The 18,231-nt window shown below is 39.8% G+C and overlaps 1 protein-coding gene across 10 annotated transcripts in view; it reads right to left on the bottom strand.

Moving 5' to 3' along the window:
* UTRN (utrophin) overlaps positions 1 to 18,231 on the bottom strand; it is a 334,111-nt gene that overhangs the window by 10,385 nt on the left and 305,495 nt on the right. For 7 of the 10 annotated variants that reach the window (XM_035108828.2, XM_035108822.2, XM_060272730.1 and 4 more), the window contains exons 67-73: positions 13,124 to 13,260; positions 11,848 to 11,886; positions 11,461 to 11,526; positions 10,078 to 10,143; positions 5,367 to 5,525; positions 4,042 to 4,285; positions 2,525 to 2,633 (exon numbers count right to left, since the gene is read on the bottom strand). In XM_035108828.2, the coding sequence (XP_034964719.2) occupies positions 2,525 to 2,633; positions 4,042 to 4,285; positions 5,367 to 5,525; positions 10,078 to 10,143; positions 11,461 to 11,526; positions 11,848 to 11,886; positions 13,124 to 13,260 (820 nt within the window). Of the gene's footprint in view, positions 1 to 568; positions 676 to 2,524; positions 2,634 to 4,041; positions 4,286 to 5,366; positions 5,526 to 10,077; positions 10,144 to 11,460; positions 11,527 to 11,847; positions 11,887 to 13,123; positions 13,261 to 18,231 lie in introns of all 10 variants that reach the window. The other 3 variants (XR_009557350.1, XM_035108829.2, XM_060272729.1) reach the window with 3 other exon arrangements.

Genomic DNA, 18,231 nt, shown 5'->3' with positions numbered 1-18,231 from the left:
AGGATGAGCTCCTCTTGCACACAAATGCCTCTTCCTAAACTGGTGTGGACAAATATCTGAGGATGTGTATTTTCCTCATGCCAATAAGAAATATTGCTGGCAGCAGAAAGTGCTAGGATCTAGTTCATTAATACTGTTCCAAAACCTGTCCTCCTTTTTATCTAATGTTTGCTTCCCCTGCCAAAGAGGTTTCCACTTTTCTGCCTCCTGCTCAAGGGTCTTGAGAATTTCTTGGGAATTTTGACCTAGCCTTATTTTTGCAAGATGGGTGGCTAAGGGTGGGGTGGGGGTGGAGTTCTTCCAAGTACAGTGGTACCTCGGTTTATGAACACAATTGGTTCCGGAAGTCTGCTCATAAACTGAAGCATTCATAAACTGAAGCGAACTTTCCCATTGAAAGTAATGGAAAGTGAATTAATCCGTTCCAGATGGGTCCGCGGCATTCGTAAACCGAAAATTCGTAAACCGAGGCGTTCCAAGGTTCCACTGTAAGCATTTATCCAGCACTCTGGATAATTTCCCTGGCAGCGAACACTTCTTGTTCTGAAAAAGCCCCATAGGAAATTACCTCATGTTGTCTCCACTTGTGTTTTAAGTGAAGCATGGGAAGCTAGGGAGGTTGCAGGCAATTTGTAGAATGAGAAGAAAGGACACTCACGACCACCCCTTCGCCACCTCAGAAACAAGGTAACTGCATCAAAATCCCTGCACCCAATTTATAAGAAATTCAACAACATTTCCTTTCATCTTGATAATTTTCAAATTTTATTGTTCCCATTAATTGACGGAGAATGGCCAGGGGAAAAACCATAGGTGAAAGTTTTGGTAGAACGCTACAGATAACTGGGCCCAGGAACTTTATTTCCTGAAGACAATGCTACCTGCACCTTATTCTTCTCAGTCTAGTACAAGCGCCCAAAGTGGCTTCTGGGCTGAAGAGAAGGAGCACACTCCCTCCCTCAATTTGGCCTCTGCAGTGGTTCAGAGTTGCAAGTTAATTTCCCTTGATCCCAAAACCAGGATGGAGAGGGGAACCAAAATTAAACTACATCACCGCAAAGGTAACACATACTTTTAAAATACCAATATTGTGTATAGAATATAAATATATAAAAAAGAAAGAAAGACCTAAATATATTTTTAGTAGTTCCCACTACTACAGAACCAGACTTTTCCAGTAATTATGTACAACATTGTTTTACTTTGACAAGCATCTGGGCTGAGTTTTATTATTAAGCGATTTAGCAGTTGCTGAAAATTTAGCAACAATGTATTGGCCATATTTGCAGGTAATAAGCTGTTAACAGTTGTGTGCTGGTGCATGCAGCCTGATCACTCCTTTCATTCTCTTTCTGTGTAAGTGATTAAACAACATCAAAAAGGGGACAGGCTTTTGTTACACCTGAGCCTGGGATTGTGCTTTGTTCTGCCCAACAAGCCAGGATTCCTAAACAACAACAAACTTTGGTTGAAGGCCTGCTGGCACAAAGGGAGGAGTGATCAGGCCCCTTGTACCAGTATGTGCACAGTACGGTTTATTAAGCCAAGGTTCTTGGCTTATTGTTACATACAAATGTGGCCACTTTATTGCTGGTTTTAGATCATTTCATCTATTTGTTTTATGAGGTGAATTTTATTGTTTTGTATTAAACTTTTGTTAAGCTGTCCTGAGGGCCTCTCTGCAGCCATGTGGCAGGCTAACACTGATAAATGAATGAATAATTAAATTTCCATACACTGGTTCATTTAAAGTATTATGAATCTTTCAGCTAAAAGTTCTGATGCCTTGATACAGGCAGGGAAAGATGATGAAAGACTACATATATTAATTACGTCCTTAAGTGTCAAATTTCCATAATAAGCAGATTTTATAATATTTATTAATAGGGAATTTATATTCCAACTTTCCAATTCTAGAAGGAAGTGTTCAAGGCAGCTAAGGAAGTCTGTGTGCACGCTCTCTCTGTTAATGCTTTAAAGGTAAAGGGACCCCTGACCATTAGGTCCAGTCGTGGATGACTCTGGGGTTGCGCGCTCATCTCGCTCTATAGGCCGCGGGAGCTGGTATTTGTCCATAGGCAGCTTCCAGGTTATGTGGCCAGCATGACTCTGCTGCTTCTGGCGAACCAGAGCAGCGCACGGAAACGCCGTTTACCTTCCCGCTGGAGGTTATCTACTGGCACTTTGACATGTTTTTGAACTGCTAGGTGGACAGGAGCTCACCCAGTCACCAGGATTCGAACCACCAACCTTCTGATCGGCAAGCCCATGGCTCTGTGGTTTAACCCACAGCGCCACCTGCGTCCCTGTTAATGCTTTTGTTCTGGACAGATATGTACTTAAAACTATTACAGCGGAGAGAGTTGAAATCGTATAAGCAAAGAGCTAGAAAAACACACACACACTTCAACCCCCCCACATCATGCATTTTGCAAGGCGTTAGCTCTGATTTAATATTATAAAGTATCTGGAAACCGAATCATGACAAATATATCTCTACCACTGCAATGACCAGGCGACTTACCTGTCTGATTAAAATGTGAAGTGGCCTCCTCATCAGGTGAATAGCTGAGGCCAGAATGCTGAGGTGAAGTGCAGGAAGAGCCTCCATTAACTCTGGAATCTGTTTCAGGCTAAATTAGATTTTGAAATAATTTGAGTCCAGAAGTCCACTTCAGAATAGCAAAGTCTACTTTCTATCATATGATATAATCTATTAGTAAGGTTTTGATATCCAGGCTGGAGATGATGCTCACACAAATTTAATAAGATCAAACGAATAAAAGCATAGGTTACAGAGTTTGGTAAGGGGAATCTGTATTACTTTGATTTGCTTTAGAATTGCCACACAAATTGCTTAAGTCTTTGGTGTATCTGGAAGAAACTAAAAAAGCCTAAATAAATGGGCTGAATTATTTCATTATTTCCTCTTCTTTTTAATTAACATGTCTTTTGTCAAGGTGCCACATGCCAGCTCTGCTTCACCGCCGAGTGTGACATTGTAATCAATCTTTCGGACAAAAATGACAGCATTTCACAATGAGCACCAATCCTTTGGGCTTACTGAAATAAAAATAGCCAGCACACCTCCCAATGGCAACCTGTAAGTCCCAGTGTTAAGACATGCAACATTTTCTTCCTAACGACGTGCTCCAGTGTTCCATACTAACACTCTGTATTCACTGGGCTCAGTAAGTTTTTCTTCCCACAAGCTTTGAGATAATGCATCCACTGTGACAGGTTATTACTCTAATCAACACGATTCAGTCAACATATCACTATAATAAAGCCGACTTTAAAGAAGAGTGAGAGGCTGGTGGGCAAATGATATATCGGAAGAACAAACAAACAACAGCACATGCCACAAGGTAACAAACTAGCTGTCAACACATAGCCCATTTTCAAACTAATAACAATATTACATAATCATATTTCTGTCTTTTAAAAAGAAATCTCTGAAGCTGTCAAATTAAGGGAAATATAATTGAGCTAGATTTTAAATTCATTCTCTCTCTCTACACACACACACTGAAAATTTCCAGAACTTCTTAAACAAGCTAAGGAAAACTGAAATGCTAAGCTTGGTTGTGTGTATAAGCTAAATAATGTGAAAACCATCAAAACAAGTGGCACAACTTTTAAGAATGATTTTAGAAGGCTTGTAATTTCCAGGTGTCGCTATTACTATGCAACACTGACTTTAAGTACAGTCATTTCAGTATTAAAAACCTTAAGATATTCCCTCCAAATGTGTCCTTCCATTTTCCTGGCTGCGGTTATGGGAATAGGCATTTGGAAACATTTGTAGCTAGGCATTTGTGAACAACATGCCTTTGCTTTCAGCAAACATCTTATAAAAACTTGAAAAGGGGGGCATTTTGAAGCTGTAGAACGGCACCTAGACTTGTATGACACAGCATGCCTGCAATTTACATGAAAGTGTAATGGAATGAATTGATTTCAGAAGGAATCTAGTTTGGAAGGACACAGTGTCCATAAATAACCTTTGTTGCCAAGGCAGAGCAAATCTGACTACTGTACCTGCTCAAGCAACTGCCGTAGTCGGTGAAGTTGAGATTCCAGCTGCTTGTTGTGATCTTCCAAAATCTGCATTCTGGCCTCCAGTCGGCCTTTGTGTTGCCTTAAAAGTTTGGCCTCTGCAATCAGCTCAGCATCTTCAGACGTGTGCTGTGGTGAAACAGCCGAGTCTGGCGGTGAGCTAGGTGCATTAATTCCTCTCCGAAGATGCTGTTCCTTTAGTTGCTCGTATTCGATTTGCAGCATCCTAAACCCAGTTTTAAAAGAATAAGCAGCAGATTTCATGGCAGCCTAAACGCAGAACAAATGCACTGGAAACGTCTTCCCTTAAAAGAACATGTCTGCCATCATTATTCTACAGTTATGGAACTTATGTAGCAGCTGCCAGGTTACAATAGACTGTAACATATGCTTAGGCATGGCACCTTGGAAACACATCAATAGAATAATTGGTGTCACTAGATAACACTGAATGTTTTTTGGCCAGATGTGGAAGTACAATTTAAAGTAGGCTTTCTCAACCTGGTGCCCAGACTACAACTCCCATCAGCCTTGACCAGCAGCGTCCAAAACATCTGGAAGGCACCAGGTTGGGGAAAGCTAAGTCTTCACTGTCAAACCCACCTCCGCTCTTGATTTCTCACCACCTGATTAGTCTACACCAGATGCCATGCTGCAGATGCACGAGCCGCTTTCACTGCAAAGCACGCTGTATGGGTGATGATGAAAATTCTATTTGGGTTGATGCCATACAAGTCACCTCTTGATGCTTAAACCAAGTAGTAAACGTGTGGTGTGACTCAACATCCAGTTTTGGTGGAAGCCAGGGACTGAACCCTTTGGCATGCAAAACATGTACTGTACTCTACCACTGAGTTCTGAACTGCATTCTTAAGAGGAGCAGTATGGCTTGGCTCAGTTCAAATCAAGTTTAAAGAAGAAAATAGAATGATTAAATAATTGCTTTGAATTCAAACAAGGAGAGGGGAGGCCCCAGCTAACCAGTGGGGGGGGGGGGTTTCCAGGCATCAGGATGGGGTTGAACAATGATTTATATTGGAGAGTTGATTTATGGGATGAATAAGGAAAGAGAGTAGAAGAAGAGAGGGGAGAGCAGTGGCAAATAAAGGAAAAAGGCAATTCCCACCATTAAATTATTGGAGGATGATTTGGTTTCTCTGTTCCTTCTGTTTCATGGGCATATGTTCTACTTGTAATTTTTTTAAAAAGTAATCTCTAGTGCTAGTGCCCTTTTCACAACCAAGCCTGAAATATATGAGCACATATATCAAGATATGTTAATAATGCACAAGGGAAAATCACAGCACCTTTGTTCCTCCTCAAGGTCAGCAATGATGCGCTCAAGCTCTCCTCGTTCTTCCTTCTCCACCGATTTCAAGATCTGTGCTGGGCTCTGTGGCTGACTCACAGGTGACTCCCCTCCCAGAGTCTGGCAGTACTGCTGGATAAGGGCATGCTCGTCTTCCCTAAGGAAAAAGAAACCTAGCATAAATATCTTTTACATGACTAAGGCATAAATAAAAATTTCTATAAATTTTTTACAGAAAGCATCAAGAGTGAAGCCATGGTGCATTTACAAATTCAATATTTTATGGGATAGCTGCAAATCTTATAAGATTGCTTGTAAGATGGAAAACTGCGGTGATGGATTGGCTTAAAGGAAGACAAACTATATTTCAGTATCTATCTTATTAAATGCTGCTTGAAACAATTATAAGGATTGTCGTCTGCTTTCTAAGGCTATGTTCTTATGCACAGTTAGGTCTAGTTCACACCCGTATACCTAACAAAGCAGGGAGGGTTAAAGTGATGTAGAGGTTCACATACAGCTGGAACTCAGTTCCGGCACCTCTCATGTGGGGACCATTGCCATTACAAGAGAACAAAGGAGGTGTTCATGCACCTCTTTTTTGAGAAAAATAGCACTGTTTACATACATACACATTGTCACATCTAGGAGGTCATGAGGGATAAGTGGGCACCTCACAGATTTGAATAAACCACCACTTTTTCAGCAGACAGATACAAGTATATTCTCAGGGTAAAATGGCACAAATGAACTCTAAGCCTACTTCCTTGTCCCACTGTGGGACAAGGAGATTACATGCCAGAGCAAAGTGTGAACTGGCCCTTACATGTACACCAAACTCATATTTTAGCAGGACACATACATACAGGATGACAGCCAAAAGCTATAATCGTGTGTGTGTGTGTGTGTGTGTGTGTGCATGACCTCATTGCACTGTGTACATAACAGAGTTTCCAAAAGGTTGGGGTTGCATTATTATTTAGCAAGAATCTGGAGTTGTTCTGACCCTGAATAAGGAATGTATTTATTTGCAAGAGAAACAGCAGCAGATGCATCTTTTGAAAACCAGCAACAGTTCTCCCAACATTTGGTGCTTTGGACATCTGTTTTGCCAGCTAAATGTGTTGCACTCTGCATAACAACTTTCATTATAACTCTTGAAAAGTTAGATAATGAGCAAAAGCAGGAAAAATATGTTCCCTGTATAAAATGAGAGAGCAGACATTTTTAGATTGCACTTTCAAAAGAAACAGGCTGATGACGAGAAGAGGAAAACGAATTCCAGGTGGTAGACTACCGCAGGTAAGATAATATTTTAAATCAGACATGCCAAAAATAGTTGGAAGGGCCTAGAGATTATCAAGTGCAACACCCTGCTCCACACAGACCAAGATAATTTGCACGAGATGCTTTCTCCACACAGATCAAACCACAAAGTCTAGATGACAGTATGCATTTCCATAAAGCTTCCTATGGATCAGATAGCTTCAGATGACTGAAGTGAGTAACAGATTGCTAGTCATAGAGATTAGGATGAGAGAGAGAAAACTGAAATTTGGAAGCTACCAACCCCCCATTACTTAAAAATACATTGTAAAGAAATTAAGCAAATTCTGTGACAGTTGGAGAGGTAAACTTGAAATAAAATGGGTGATGGACTTCCAGACCAACTTTGATCCACCAGACCATTCCTGGCATACCACACCCACCTCTCGCATACCTGAAGTCATTCTTATGTCAGGTATGAGGGTGGTATAGGAGTAGCTTCAAAGGAAAACGTGAGAGATTAAAGTGTGGTTCCTTTGCTGGAGCAAGGCACCCTCTCCCTACCCAGCACCTGATGGGCTGTAGGACTGTGCCTTCCAGTGCTTTGTATATGTTCAATATGTGCATGACTATGTATACACACATCAAAGTGTCATAAAGATGTCACTAAAAGGACGGAATAGGAGTAGGGCAGGGTGTTTGCAGGCTTTTTCAATGGGTTTCAATTATAGGTGATTTCACCGAGGCGTGCGGTGCCTTGGAATGTATCCCCACGTAAATGGGGGGCTGCTTGTGCTGCTAAAATGGAGGGAGATGAAGGGATACAATATAAGCACCTTTGTGATCCTGGAGTCAGCCTCTTTGAAGCCATCTTCAAAGAGGCCCATCATCATTGGGACATCAGGCCTCACCCACCTGTGGGTCATCGAGTCAAAAATATTGTCCCTCACCAAGCCACTTTCTTAGGTGGAGGGTGCGGAAACTTTCCCACAATGGGCCAGATGCAAGCCAACAGGTGTGGGGTATAAGAAACTTATTTTAATATATTTTTTTGTATGTAGATGCATTAATGGAAGCCCCAGGATATATTACCCCATTATGTGTTGCAGACAAATTCTGGTTATCTGAAGAAGTGTGCATGCACACGAAAGCTCGTACCAATGACAAACTTAGTTGGTCTCTAAGGTGCTACTGGAATGATGTTTTTATTTTGTTTAGACAAATTCTACATTGCTTTTAACTAAAAGATGTTGCCTGGAAAATTTCCTATATCAAAATGCATTTTTGAGTTGTTGTTTTTAAAGAAGCTCATTTTCAATGGAAAATAAATGCACATAGCAACATTACATTAAAAGGTTATTCTGCAACAAATCTGTGCGATTTTATTAAAATGTGAGCTATATCCATTATTCATTTCCTTTTAATTCAGAGGTTTCCATGTTAGTTCAAAACATGCAGCTTTGCTGTTATCTTCCTTTAGTTAGCTTACACAAATCTAAATGTGATACCACATTGTCCTCAGCTGAAATTTCACTGCAGTGGAAGCGTCAATGTAATTTTCAGCTTTTACAGCACTCTAAAGTTATGCAGAATAAGAATTATTCCTCTTGAAATATGTAATGCTCAGCTGCCAGGTGAATAAGAAGTGAAGGAAAATAATTTTGAACAAAATTGAAGAATCTGATTACAGTCATCATGTTTGCTAAAAATAAATATATTCTAAATCTCTTCAAATTATAGAGTACAACTATTGCTTTTGAGCAGTCATGATGAAAAACATGAGGAGCTGGGGGCACCTCAATGCTATCACAATATGCTAATAGAAAATTCAGGGGAATACATAGGATCAGGTCTTAATGGTTATTTTAATTTGTTTGTTTTTAAGCCGATATCAGAAATCATTATCTTCAATACAACATAGCAGGGTTCAAATTCAATTTCAAATATAAAGTGGCTGTCAAAACATACTTTTTTCCTTCACTTCTTTTTAATAATAATTTTAAAAAACCAAGATTGTTTTTCAAGCCGGGACTTGAGCACACATGCAGAAAAATATTCCATGACTTCAGAGTCACTGCAAATCTCTAAAGTACGAAGTGTTAAAATATAAACTTAGGTATTCTCCCTTAATTATTCTGACACTAGCCTCAGCGACAGGGAAAGGATTGAGATAAGTAAGCTATGCCACCATGCACCACATAGTGCATGGTGTCCCATAGTCCAGAGTGCGTCTACCTGCCACATTCTACTGTTTCAATCTCAGATGTTTTGCAGAGGACAAAGAGTGGGCATATTGATTTGTCTATTATAAGCAGTATGCTCTGCAACTGATAACACTTTACTTCACTGAAGTAACACCTGACAAAGAAGCACCATCTATTTATGGAAGAGATATAGCCTTGTTACAGATCCCGCTCCGCCCCGCCCCCCCAATCTGCTTTTCTAACTGACTGGATTGGAAGGCGGAGTGTTGTGCCAGCCTGAACAGCTCACCTGCCCACAGTTTAAGACAGATCTATCAGCTGCACAGTGACCCCAGTTGAATCCTTCCATGCTGACTACCCATGCTAGAATAAAGGATAAGAAGCCAGCAGACAACCCTCTGACACTGAGTCATAATGATATTGGAAATCCAGCTCCAGAGAAAAAGGGAGACAGCAACTATAGATCAAAATTAGTGTGGCTCACACAAATAGTTATTACTTGCCCAAAAACTTTTAAGTTCACTTAAGGCAACCAGCACAGTCTTCCATTGTGGAGGAAGGTCATTGGAAACTAGAGCGCTTTGCTTAATACCGAGACCAGAGAGAGGTGATGTAAAATGCAATGGAAGCTATTCTTTACTGCCACTTCTTAAGAGATGCATCTGTAAATGAGTAATCTCATTTATAAGTGCCAATGAAAATCTATATTATGTCACCATGTGTCCTCATCTACACATGACTACCGTAGCAATGTACAAACAGACCACAATAACATATTGGGATCTTTAACCTAGAGTGAAATACAGCAAACATTGGGCCGTAGCTAACATAGTAGCTCATTGGTAGAATTTCTCCAAACAGCTTCTTCCTTTCCTTTTCCCATGCAGCCCCAAAGTATGCAGACTGGAAGAAAATATAAAACAAAAATGGGTTTTGCTCAAAAATTAGCTATGAGAACTTCTAAACTGCAGTATATTTTTGTGAGGAAATACAAGCTGCCTCACACACAAATATAAACCTCTATACTAAATTACTCTCTTTAGCTTATTGAACACTGCAGGTTTATGCTACCAGCTATCATACTACCATTTTATACTATTAAGCAGATCACATTAATACAGATCACGGAGAAGTTCTAATTGTCACTTGCTGGAAGCTAAATTCCACTGTAATTGATGAAGAATTTATAAGCAAAGGAGTTGACCTTTTTTAGAAATTATACTTGTTTAATTTACTTACACACTTCCTGTGGTGGAGCTACCATCTGTGAACAGAGAACCATTGGTCCGTTCCATCTGGGCCAGTCTAAAAGAGAACAAGAACTCAGGCAAAAAAAACCCGCCAAATAAGACCACACTTCATTCTACTTTGAGCCTACTTTAGGTACAGTATGTCAGTTATTGTGTCAGACGATCAATGGAACTGAATGTGAGGTTGACACACCAATTCTTAATTGATTCCACTGAATATTTTCATGCTTATCTCCTGGCTTAAAATCTATACCCCATCATGTCATCCTTTTTGTATAAACTACTATTAGATCACTACCCCAACTTTTGTTGCTTCTTCATCAAGAGTCATCTTCTTTCATCACTTCTATCTTTTCCATCAAAACTTTAGTGCCTTTCAGTGGATTGAGGAGGAGATAGCTTAATCACAAGCTAGGTTTGGATGACCTACTAAGTGAAATCTACAAACAAACAAGCAAACAAGCAAACCCAGAAGCAAAATTGCTATGAGCTTGTCTCTGGGAGCCCATGTGGCTTACTCATATCATTTGGACCAGGCCATAGGAGGATGATTTTGAAATCAATGACAAAGCTATTGCACTATGTGTATTTCACTGAATCAAAGTAACATGAAAATAAGCCCTACTGGAGGATGTTAAATATATTTGTGAAAAACATATAGAATTAAATTGAAAATGGACAAATTGAAGCAAAAACTGGAGCACTACCATGTGCATGGAACCTATTGGAAAACTTACAACATATGGAGACCCTGCTCTGTTTCCTTCCTGCATCACAGATGCAGATGCTGGTGATGAAGAACAGGGCCCTCTCATTTGTGGCACCAAAGTTATGGAACTCATCCTTAACAAATATTGCCTTGCTTCTTTATTAGTTTTAAGAAGTCAAGTGAAAACAGTTTTCTTTCAAGTGGTGCTTGGGATCAATTGAGTAATGAATCTGTGATTCATAATGTTTCTGCTGGAGTTCTCAGTTTTTGTTATTTTTTTACCATTGTTGTGGTTGTTTTTTATGAGCCACTTCATGGAACCAATCAATTTTTAAAAAGTCTACAATATTAGCCACCCTAGAATAGCTCTCCAGATGTGCCATTTTAAGTACTCCGCAGACCCGTCTGGAATGAATTAATCCACTTTCCATTACTTTCAATGGGAAAGTTCACTTCAGGTTAAGTATGCTTCAGGTTAAATACGGACTTCCAGAACCAATTAAGTACTTAACCTGAGGTACCACTGTATGAAACTTTAGCATCTTACTTTAACATTCAATAATTTCCTATACAATTTTGTACAACAAGCTTTTAAAAGCATATTCTATTTTGTCCACATCATGTTCTGAAATGTAAATAAAATGTACTTTTCCCTGTGCTTACCTATTGGCATACTGCTCTATCCTGGAGTGTGTGTCATCATGAAATAGTTGGGGAGACTGGGAGGGACTGTCAAACCAAAGAGTAAAGGAAAATAAATTGGAGACCAAATTGTAAAAAAAAAAAAAGCTTAGGCAAACATAATGTTGTTCATAAGATTATTAATTAACTGAGGAGTTCATGCTAATATATTAATAACTGCACAACATTCATGTACTTGGTTACAATCTGAATTTCTCCAGTGCCTATCCAACAAGAATGAATGAGAGATGCAGAAGAGCATGGTTGTGCACAGGAAGAAGCCTCATTAATTTTCATAGAACGCGCATAAGGAATTATTAGTGGATTTAACCCAGCACCTCTTCAGGTGTGAGCATAGCAATTACTCACTCATATTGCTCTGGCCACATACTGATGAGTGTAATAGGACTGCAAGAAAAAAAAACACACAGACAGAGAGAGAGAAGAAAAACAGGACAGCAAAAGTTAATGCAATTCAAGCAGGTAAAAAGCATGATCTGTTTATCCATTGGCCCTCCCAAATACTTTGGTTTAGCTATGACTGAGACATTAAAAAGTGAACCACAACAGAGACTTTAGCACAACCTGCTCAAGACGTTAAGACAAACCCACCCAGATACATAGAATGCTTTTCTGTGTTTTAATCCGCTTTTAGCATATTGTTGATTTTGATTAGTATTTGAATGTTTGAAATACTTGTCGGTAATTGTTTTTACTGATGTTACTGTTTAATTCTTTTGTAAACTGTGTTGGGCGTGTTACTGGTTTTTTTGGGTTTTTTTAACAATCAAGAAGTATATACATTGTATTGAATAAATCAGCCTTTCGGAAAGCAAACATACAGCAAATAGCCCCAAACCAACTTAACTTCTCTATCCCACGCCCAGAAGTGGAACTCACTTAAAACCTCATGTCCTAAACTGCTAGGAATTTGTTTAAATCTTCCTAAAACCAACAGAACCAACTGCTTTCATTGGGAAAAATTCACTCCGATTATGCTGCACAGTTTTATTTGATTCCAGCATTTAGGTGTACTATCCGGTTTTAAAACTTCGGCATGGATATTGTTGAACAAAAGGGGAAGCAGAAGGCAAGGGTATTCCAGAAGTGTGAATAATGCTAACTGTACTTTCATCTTATTAATGATGCAGTTGAGGTGCCTACATACCTAGAAAAATACAGTTTAAGACAAAAAAAAAATCCTTAAGCATGAAAATATTTGTTGAGACCATCTTAGGCAGTAGCTGCATTTTCTCCGCTTTTCTCATGTTTGGAACTCAAAGACAGAAGCATGCCTTCCCACTTTTTCAGTGAATGCACTTTTGTTGTTGTTAAGGAACAGATTTTCTGGGCACAATCCGGCACAATTTAAGCACTTTTAATATTAATCATTCAAATCAACAGAATTGAAAAGTGCTTAGCTTTAAGCTGCACTGGGTCATTTCATCAAAACATTTCATCTTGGTTCCTTAATCAGTCATTGTTGCTGCATCTAAGTTTTAATGCACAATTCTTGCCTTAATCCATAATTCACTCTAATGTTCTTGGAATTACTGTGGCTTTTAACAACAACAAAAAAAAATGTATTAACGGTAGAAAATTGTATATAAAAACCCATTGGTCTGTCTGTGTATTCAAAACTTACGTCTCCAAATTGTCACCTTCTAGAACAGTTTGCACTGGTAGGTAGCCAAGCCGTGGGTGTTTAGCAAAATATTTCTTTGACCGGAACTTGTTCTTTAGCACTTTGGTGAAATCTCGTACATCTTCTCCCGATGTTGTCTAGGAAAAGGAAAAATACAGAGTGCAAATTAAATATTTGCAATTCTGCTGTCAATAACTAATACTGCCAACTAAAATAGTAGGAAAGGGTAAATGGCAATGATTTTAAGAGTTGGGGCATTAAAGATGAACTTAAACTGAACACAAAAGAATAAGACTAAATAAAGTCTGGGACTAAAAAGCAATTTCTTCATTTGTTACTAGCTTTACAAGCCAGCAGTTCTTAAATTATACAGCAATTTATATACATTTTTCAATTTAATAAAGTGACTTGCAACAAATGCTAGAACTGGCAAAATGCTAAAAGCTATCCAATTATGTTCAAAAGGAAAGGTAATTTAATCACAAACATTAGAGACTATTTTAATCCTCCAAAGTACTTTATTTTTTTGGTAAAACTGAGGATTTTTAGCTTGAGATTCTGTTGCTACCTCCTCTCCAGAGGTATCCAAACTAAGAAAAAAAATCAACACTGCTTGTCAGTCCTCATAAGAACCCAGCAGAGTAGCATAGTAAGTGGTTGTCTGTCCCCATCTCTTCAGTCAGAGGCTCCCAATTCAAGCCCCCCTTAGGTTTCAGTCTTAGTGGCAACAAACATACAGAGCTTCTGGGAAAGAAGCTTGGTTAGAAGCTGGTCAGAAGTATCAAAGGGTTTATTGAGATGACATTGCTGTAGACAAATGGAAGATGCAAAATGTATTTCCAAAATGTTCATTAAGTACTTATTTAAAACATCTCTAACCATATTGATCATATTTATATTGATTATGTATATATTATAAATTAAATACAGTGGTATCTCGGTTTAAGTACACAATTGGTTCCGGAGGTCTGTACTTAACCTGAAGCGTACTTAATCTGAAGCGAACTTTCCCATTGAAAGTAATGGAAAGTGGATTAATCCATTCCAGACGGGTCCGCGGAGTACTTAAACTGAAAGTACTCAAACCGAAGCGTACTTAAACCGAGGTATGACTGTATATAATAATGTATTATATAATGTATAACAAGGGTGCTCTTGGATCCAGCATTATAAGTGGATGGACATGTGGCCTCTGTAACTCAGAAAACCTTTTATTAGTTTAGGCTAATATGCCAACCATGGCTCTTTTGGGACAGATTAGCCTTAGTTATCCATTCTCTGGTAAACTCTTACTTTTTTACTGCAAAATGTTCCGTGTGGGGCTGCCGTTAAAAGCAGCCCAGAAACCTCCGCTGGTCAAAAACAGGATAGCAAGACTATTAAGCTGGGCAGGATAATAATATCATGCCAGTGCTTTGACATCTGCTTTTAGTTCCACTTCTCAATCCAATTCACAGTGCTCTAATATTGACCTTTAAATGGCTTCAGATCAGATTAGCTAAGGAACCACCTTTCTCCCAAATATATCTGCCCAGAGCCTAAGAACTTCATCTTGAGGCCCTTCTCAATGGGCCCCCATCTAATGAAGTGTGGTGGGTATCTGCCAAAGAGAGGGCCTTTTCAGTAGTGGCACTAGTACAAGTATTCTTGTACTAGTGGTAGTACAAGAATACTTGGTTAGTTTAGATGTATTCAAGTCTCCAGGGCCAGATGAACTACATCCAAGAGTATTAAAAGAACTGGCAGAGGTGATTTCAGAACCACTGGCAATAATCTTTGATAATTCCTGGAGAACAGGTGAAGTTCCAGCAGACTGGAGGAGGGCAAATGTTGTCCCTATTTTCAAAAAGGGGAAAAGAGAGGACCCAAACAATTACCGCCCAGTAAGCCTGACATCAATACCAGGAAAGATTCTAGAGCAGATCATCAAGCAGTCTGTGAGCACCTAGAAAGAAACTCTGTGATCACTAAAAGTCAGCATGGGTTTCTGAAAAATAAGTCATGTCAGACTAATCTGATCTCATTTTTTCACAAAATTACAAGCCTGTTAGATGAAGGGAACGCTGTGGATGTAGCCTATCTTGATTTCAGCAAGGCCTTTGACAAGGTGCCCCATGATATTCTTGTAAAGAAGCTGGTAAAATGCGGGCTAGACAATGCTACCATTCAGTGGATTTGTAACTGGCTGACTGACCGAACCCAAAGGGTGCTCATCAATGGCTCCTCCTCATCCTGGAGAGTAGTGACTAGTGGGGTGCCACAGGGTTCTGTCTTGGGCCCAGTCTTATTCAACATCTTTATCAATGACTTGGATGATGGGCTTGAGGGCATCCTGAGCAAGTTTGCAGATGACACCAAATTGGGAGCGGTGGCTAATACCCCAGAGGACAGGATCACACTTCAAAATGACCTTAACAGATTAGACAACTGGGCCAAAGCAAACAAGATGAATTTTAACAAGGAGAAATGTAAAGTACTACACTTGGGCAAAAAAAATGAAAAGCACAAATACAGGATGGGTGACACCTGGCTTGAGAGCAGTACATGTGAAAAGGATCTAGGAGTCTTGGTAGACCACAGACTTGACATGAGTCAGCAGTGTGATGCAGCAGCTAAAAAAGCCAATGCAATTCTGGTCTGCATCAATAGGAGTATAGCATCTAGATCTAGGGAAGTAATAGTACCACTGTATTCTGCTCTGGTCAGACCTCACCTGGAGTACTGTGTCCAGTTCTGGGCACCACAGTTCAAGAAGGATACTGACAAGCTGGAACATGTCCAGAAGAGGGCAACCAAAATGGTCAAAGGCCTGGAAACGATGCCTTATGAGGAACGGCTTAGGGAGCTGGGTATGTTTAGCCTGGAGAAGAGAAGGTTAAGGGGTGATATGATAGCCATGTTCAAATATATGAAAGGATGTCATATGGCGGAAGGAGAAGGATTGTTTTCTGTTGCTCCAGAGAAGCGGACACGGAGCAATGGATTAAAACTTCAAGAAAGAAGATGCCACCTAAACATTAGGAAGAACTTCCTGACAGTAAGAGCTGTTCGGCAGTGGAATTTGCTACCAAGGAGTCTGGTGGAGTCTCCTTCTTTGGAGGTCTTTAAGCAGAGGCTTGACAGGCATATGTCAAGAATGCTTTGATGGTGTTTCCTGCTTGGCAGGGGGTTGGACTGGATGGCCCTCGTGGTCTCTTCCAACTCTATGATTCTATGATTCTATGATTCATCCAGTGCCCTTTCCAGGGGGAATGGCCTGGTGCCTATGTTATCATATTTTTCGTGCCAGGTGAATGCCTTTTAAATCTTAAAATCTATTCAGATTGGATTTTGTTGATGCTGTTCTGAGCTTGTTATATTGATGTTTGTATCTGCTTGTTTTATGGTTTTTGACACTTCCATTTTATGGTTTTATTTGTGTATTTGTTTGATTTTAATTTCTGCTGTAATCAAAAGAGTTGTGAAATAAATAACGAATGACTAATATGTGGGTGGCATTTCAGTCAATTTAACTTGTAGAGATAAATCCCTACCCTAATAATAGAGACCACATTGGTTTGCATTATAGAAAACAAAATCATCATGATGCCAACAAGCACAGAACAGCAAACAATTTCTTTGTCCATTGCTAAGGCTATTTGTGAGATATTTAGATACCCTGGTTGGAGATTGTGTATTTTGCTGGTGGTCTATAGCTCCCAATGAAGTCTCATCCAGTATGCAATTCCAAAGCTATATAGGAAACACCTATTCCTCAGTAGCTGGGTGTTTGTTGGCCTTGTGTGGTTTTAAAATAATTCAAGATGGTTTTAAGATTGGTTGATTGGTTTTTCAGATGTTGCATGGACAAAATCCATTTCACTTTGCTTGACTTATTGCTCCATTTGCTCCTTGCCATAGTGCTGAAGCTGACCTTTTTTCAATTCCATAATTTCCCTTTGAGGCTTAAAACTAGAGGAGAGCTTTTTAATGCATCCCTGCCAGGGAGCACAGTCACTTCTATTGAACTTCATCATGTTGCAACAACGGAAGATTTTAATGTATGTGAGACCTTATTTAACCTAGCTTTCCCCAATGCTTGAAACTTTAACAGCATACAAACCTTTAAATAACTGTTCACACTTGTTTGTGTTGATTTCTTTAAAGGAAATGGCAAGCCACACAAGCCACCAACTTGGATGGCTTTAAAAGGGGATTAGGCAATCTCATGGAGGATACGGCTGTCAATGGCTACTAGTCACGAGGGCTCTGTACTACTTCCACTGTCAGAGGCAGAATGCTTCTGAATGCCAGTTGCTGCAAATCACAAGTGGGAAGAGTGCTGCTACACTAAGGGACTGCTTGCGGGCTTCTCATTGACATCTGGTTGGCAATGTCTCAACATGATGATGGACGAGAGTGGTCTTTGGCAGGATAGACTTTCTGTGGAGCAACCCACAGCTTTTTAAGTACTTCACTTGTAATACCATATTATTCCTACAGCGGATTGATTCTTCAGAGCTCCTCTGTTTGCAGAGTTCCTCCTGCCATTTTTCATTTCCTTAATAAAGATTGTCTGTCAGAGCTATTCACTAAGGAAATCCCATTTATTCACATCAAGATACAAACTGTTGACTCTGTCTGGATTATTACAATATTTACAATTGCCGTATGGAAAAATAACCCTGCATTTGAGTTAAAAGTTGTGGAACTCCTGGCTTCCTGTTTCCGCTGGTGAGAAATGGCTGACTCCCATACGATCGGACCTCAGCCGTGCCGGTAATTCAGGGCTGATATGGGGGTAATTAGCCCTTGCAGACTCCCCAGGGTGGGAGAGGACTGTCTTGTAGACCCACAGATTGTCCGAGATGGTCAGCTTGCATCAAGGTGCAAGTGGCAGGACACAGGGTCCCAGAGCGTAACACGGCTGACACTCTCCGAAGCCACTCTCATAGCCGGAAATATCTGTTTGATAAAATAATTAGATTTGGACAATAAACAGACATAGTCTGGACTGAAGAAGACTGAGAAAAAACCTGCAGAATTGCACAGTCCTTGGTGTTTAAGCTCAGATTTCAAAGAGATTCTCATCATGGTGTTTGGATTACAGAGGTGATTGGTATGTTCTT

Source organism: Zootoca vivipara, chromosome 3 (assembly GCF_963506605.1).
Source record: "Zootoca vivipara chromosome 3, rZooViv1.1, whole genome shotgun sequence".
NCBI classification, from domain to species: Eukaryota; Metazoa; Chordata; class Lepidosauria; order Squamata; family Lacertidae; genus Zootoca; species Zootoca vivipara.
This window is presented reverse-complemented; position numbering and strand designations above follow the sequence as displayed.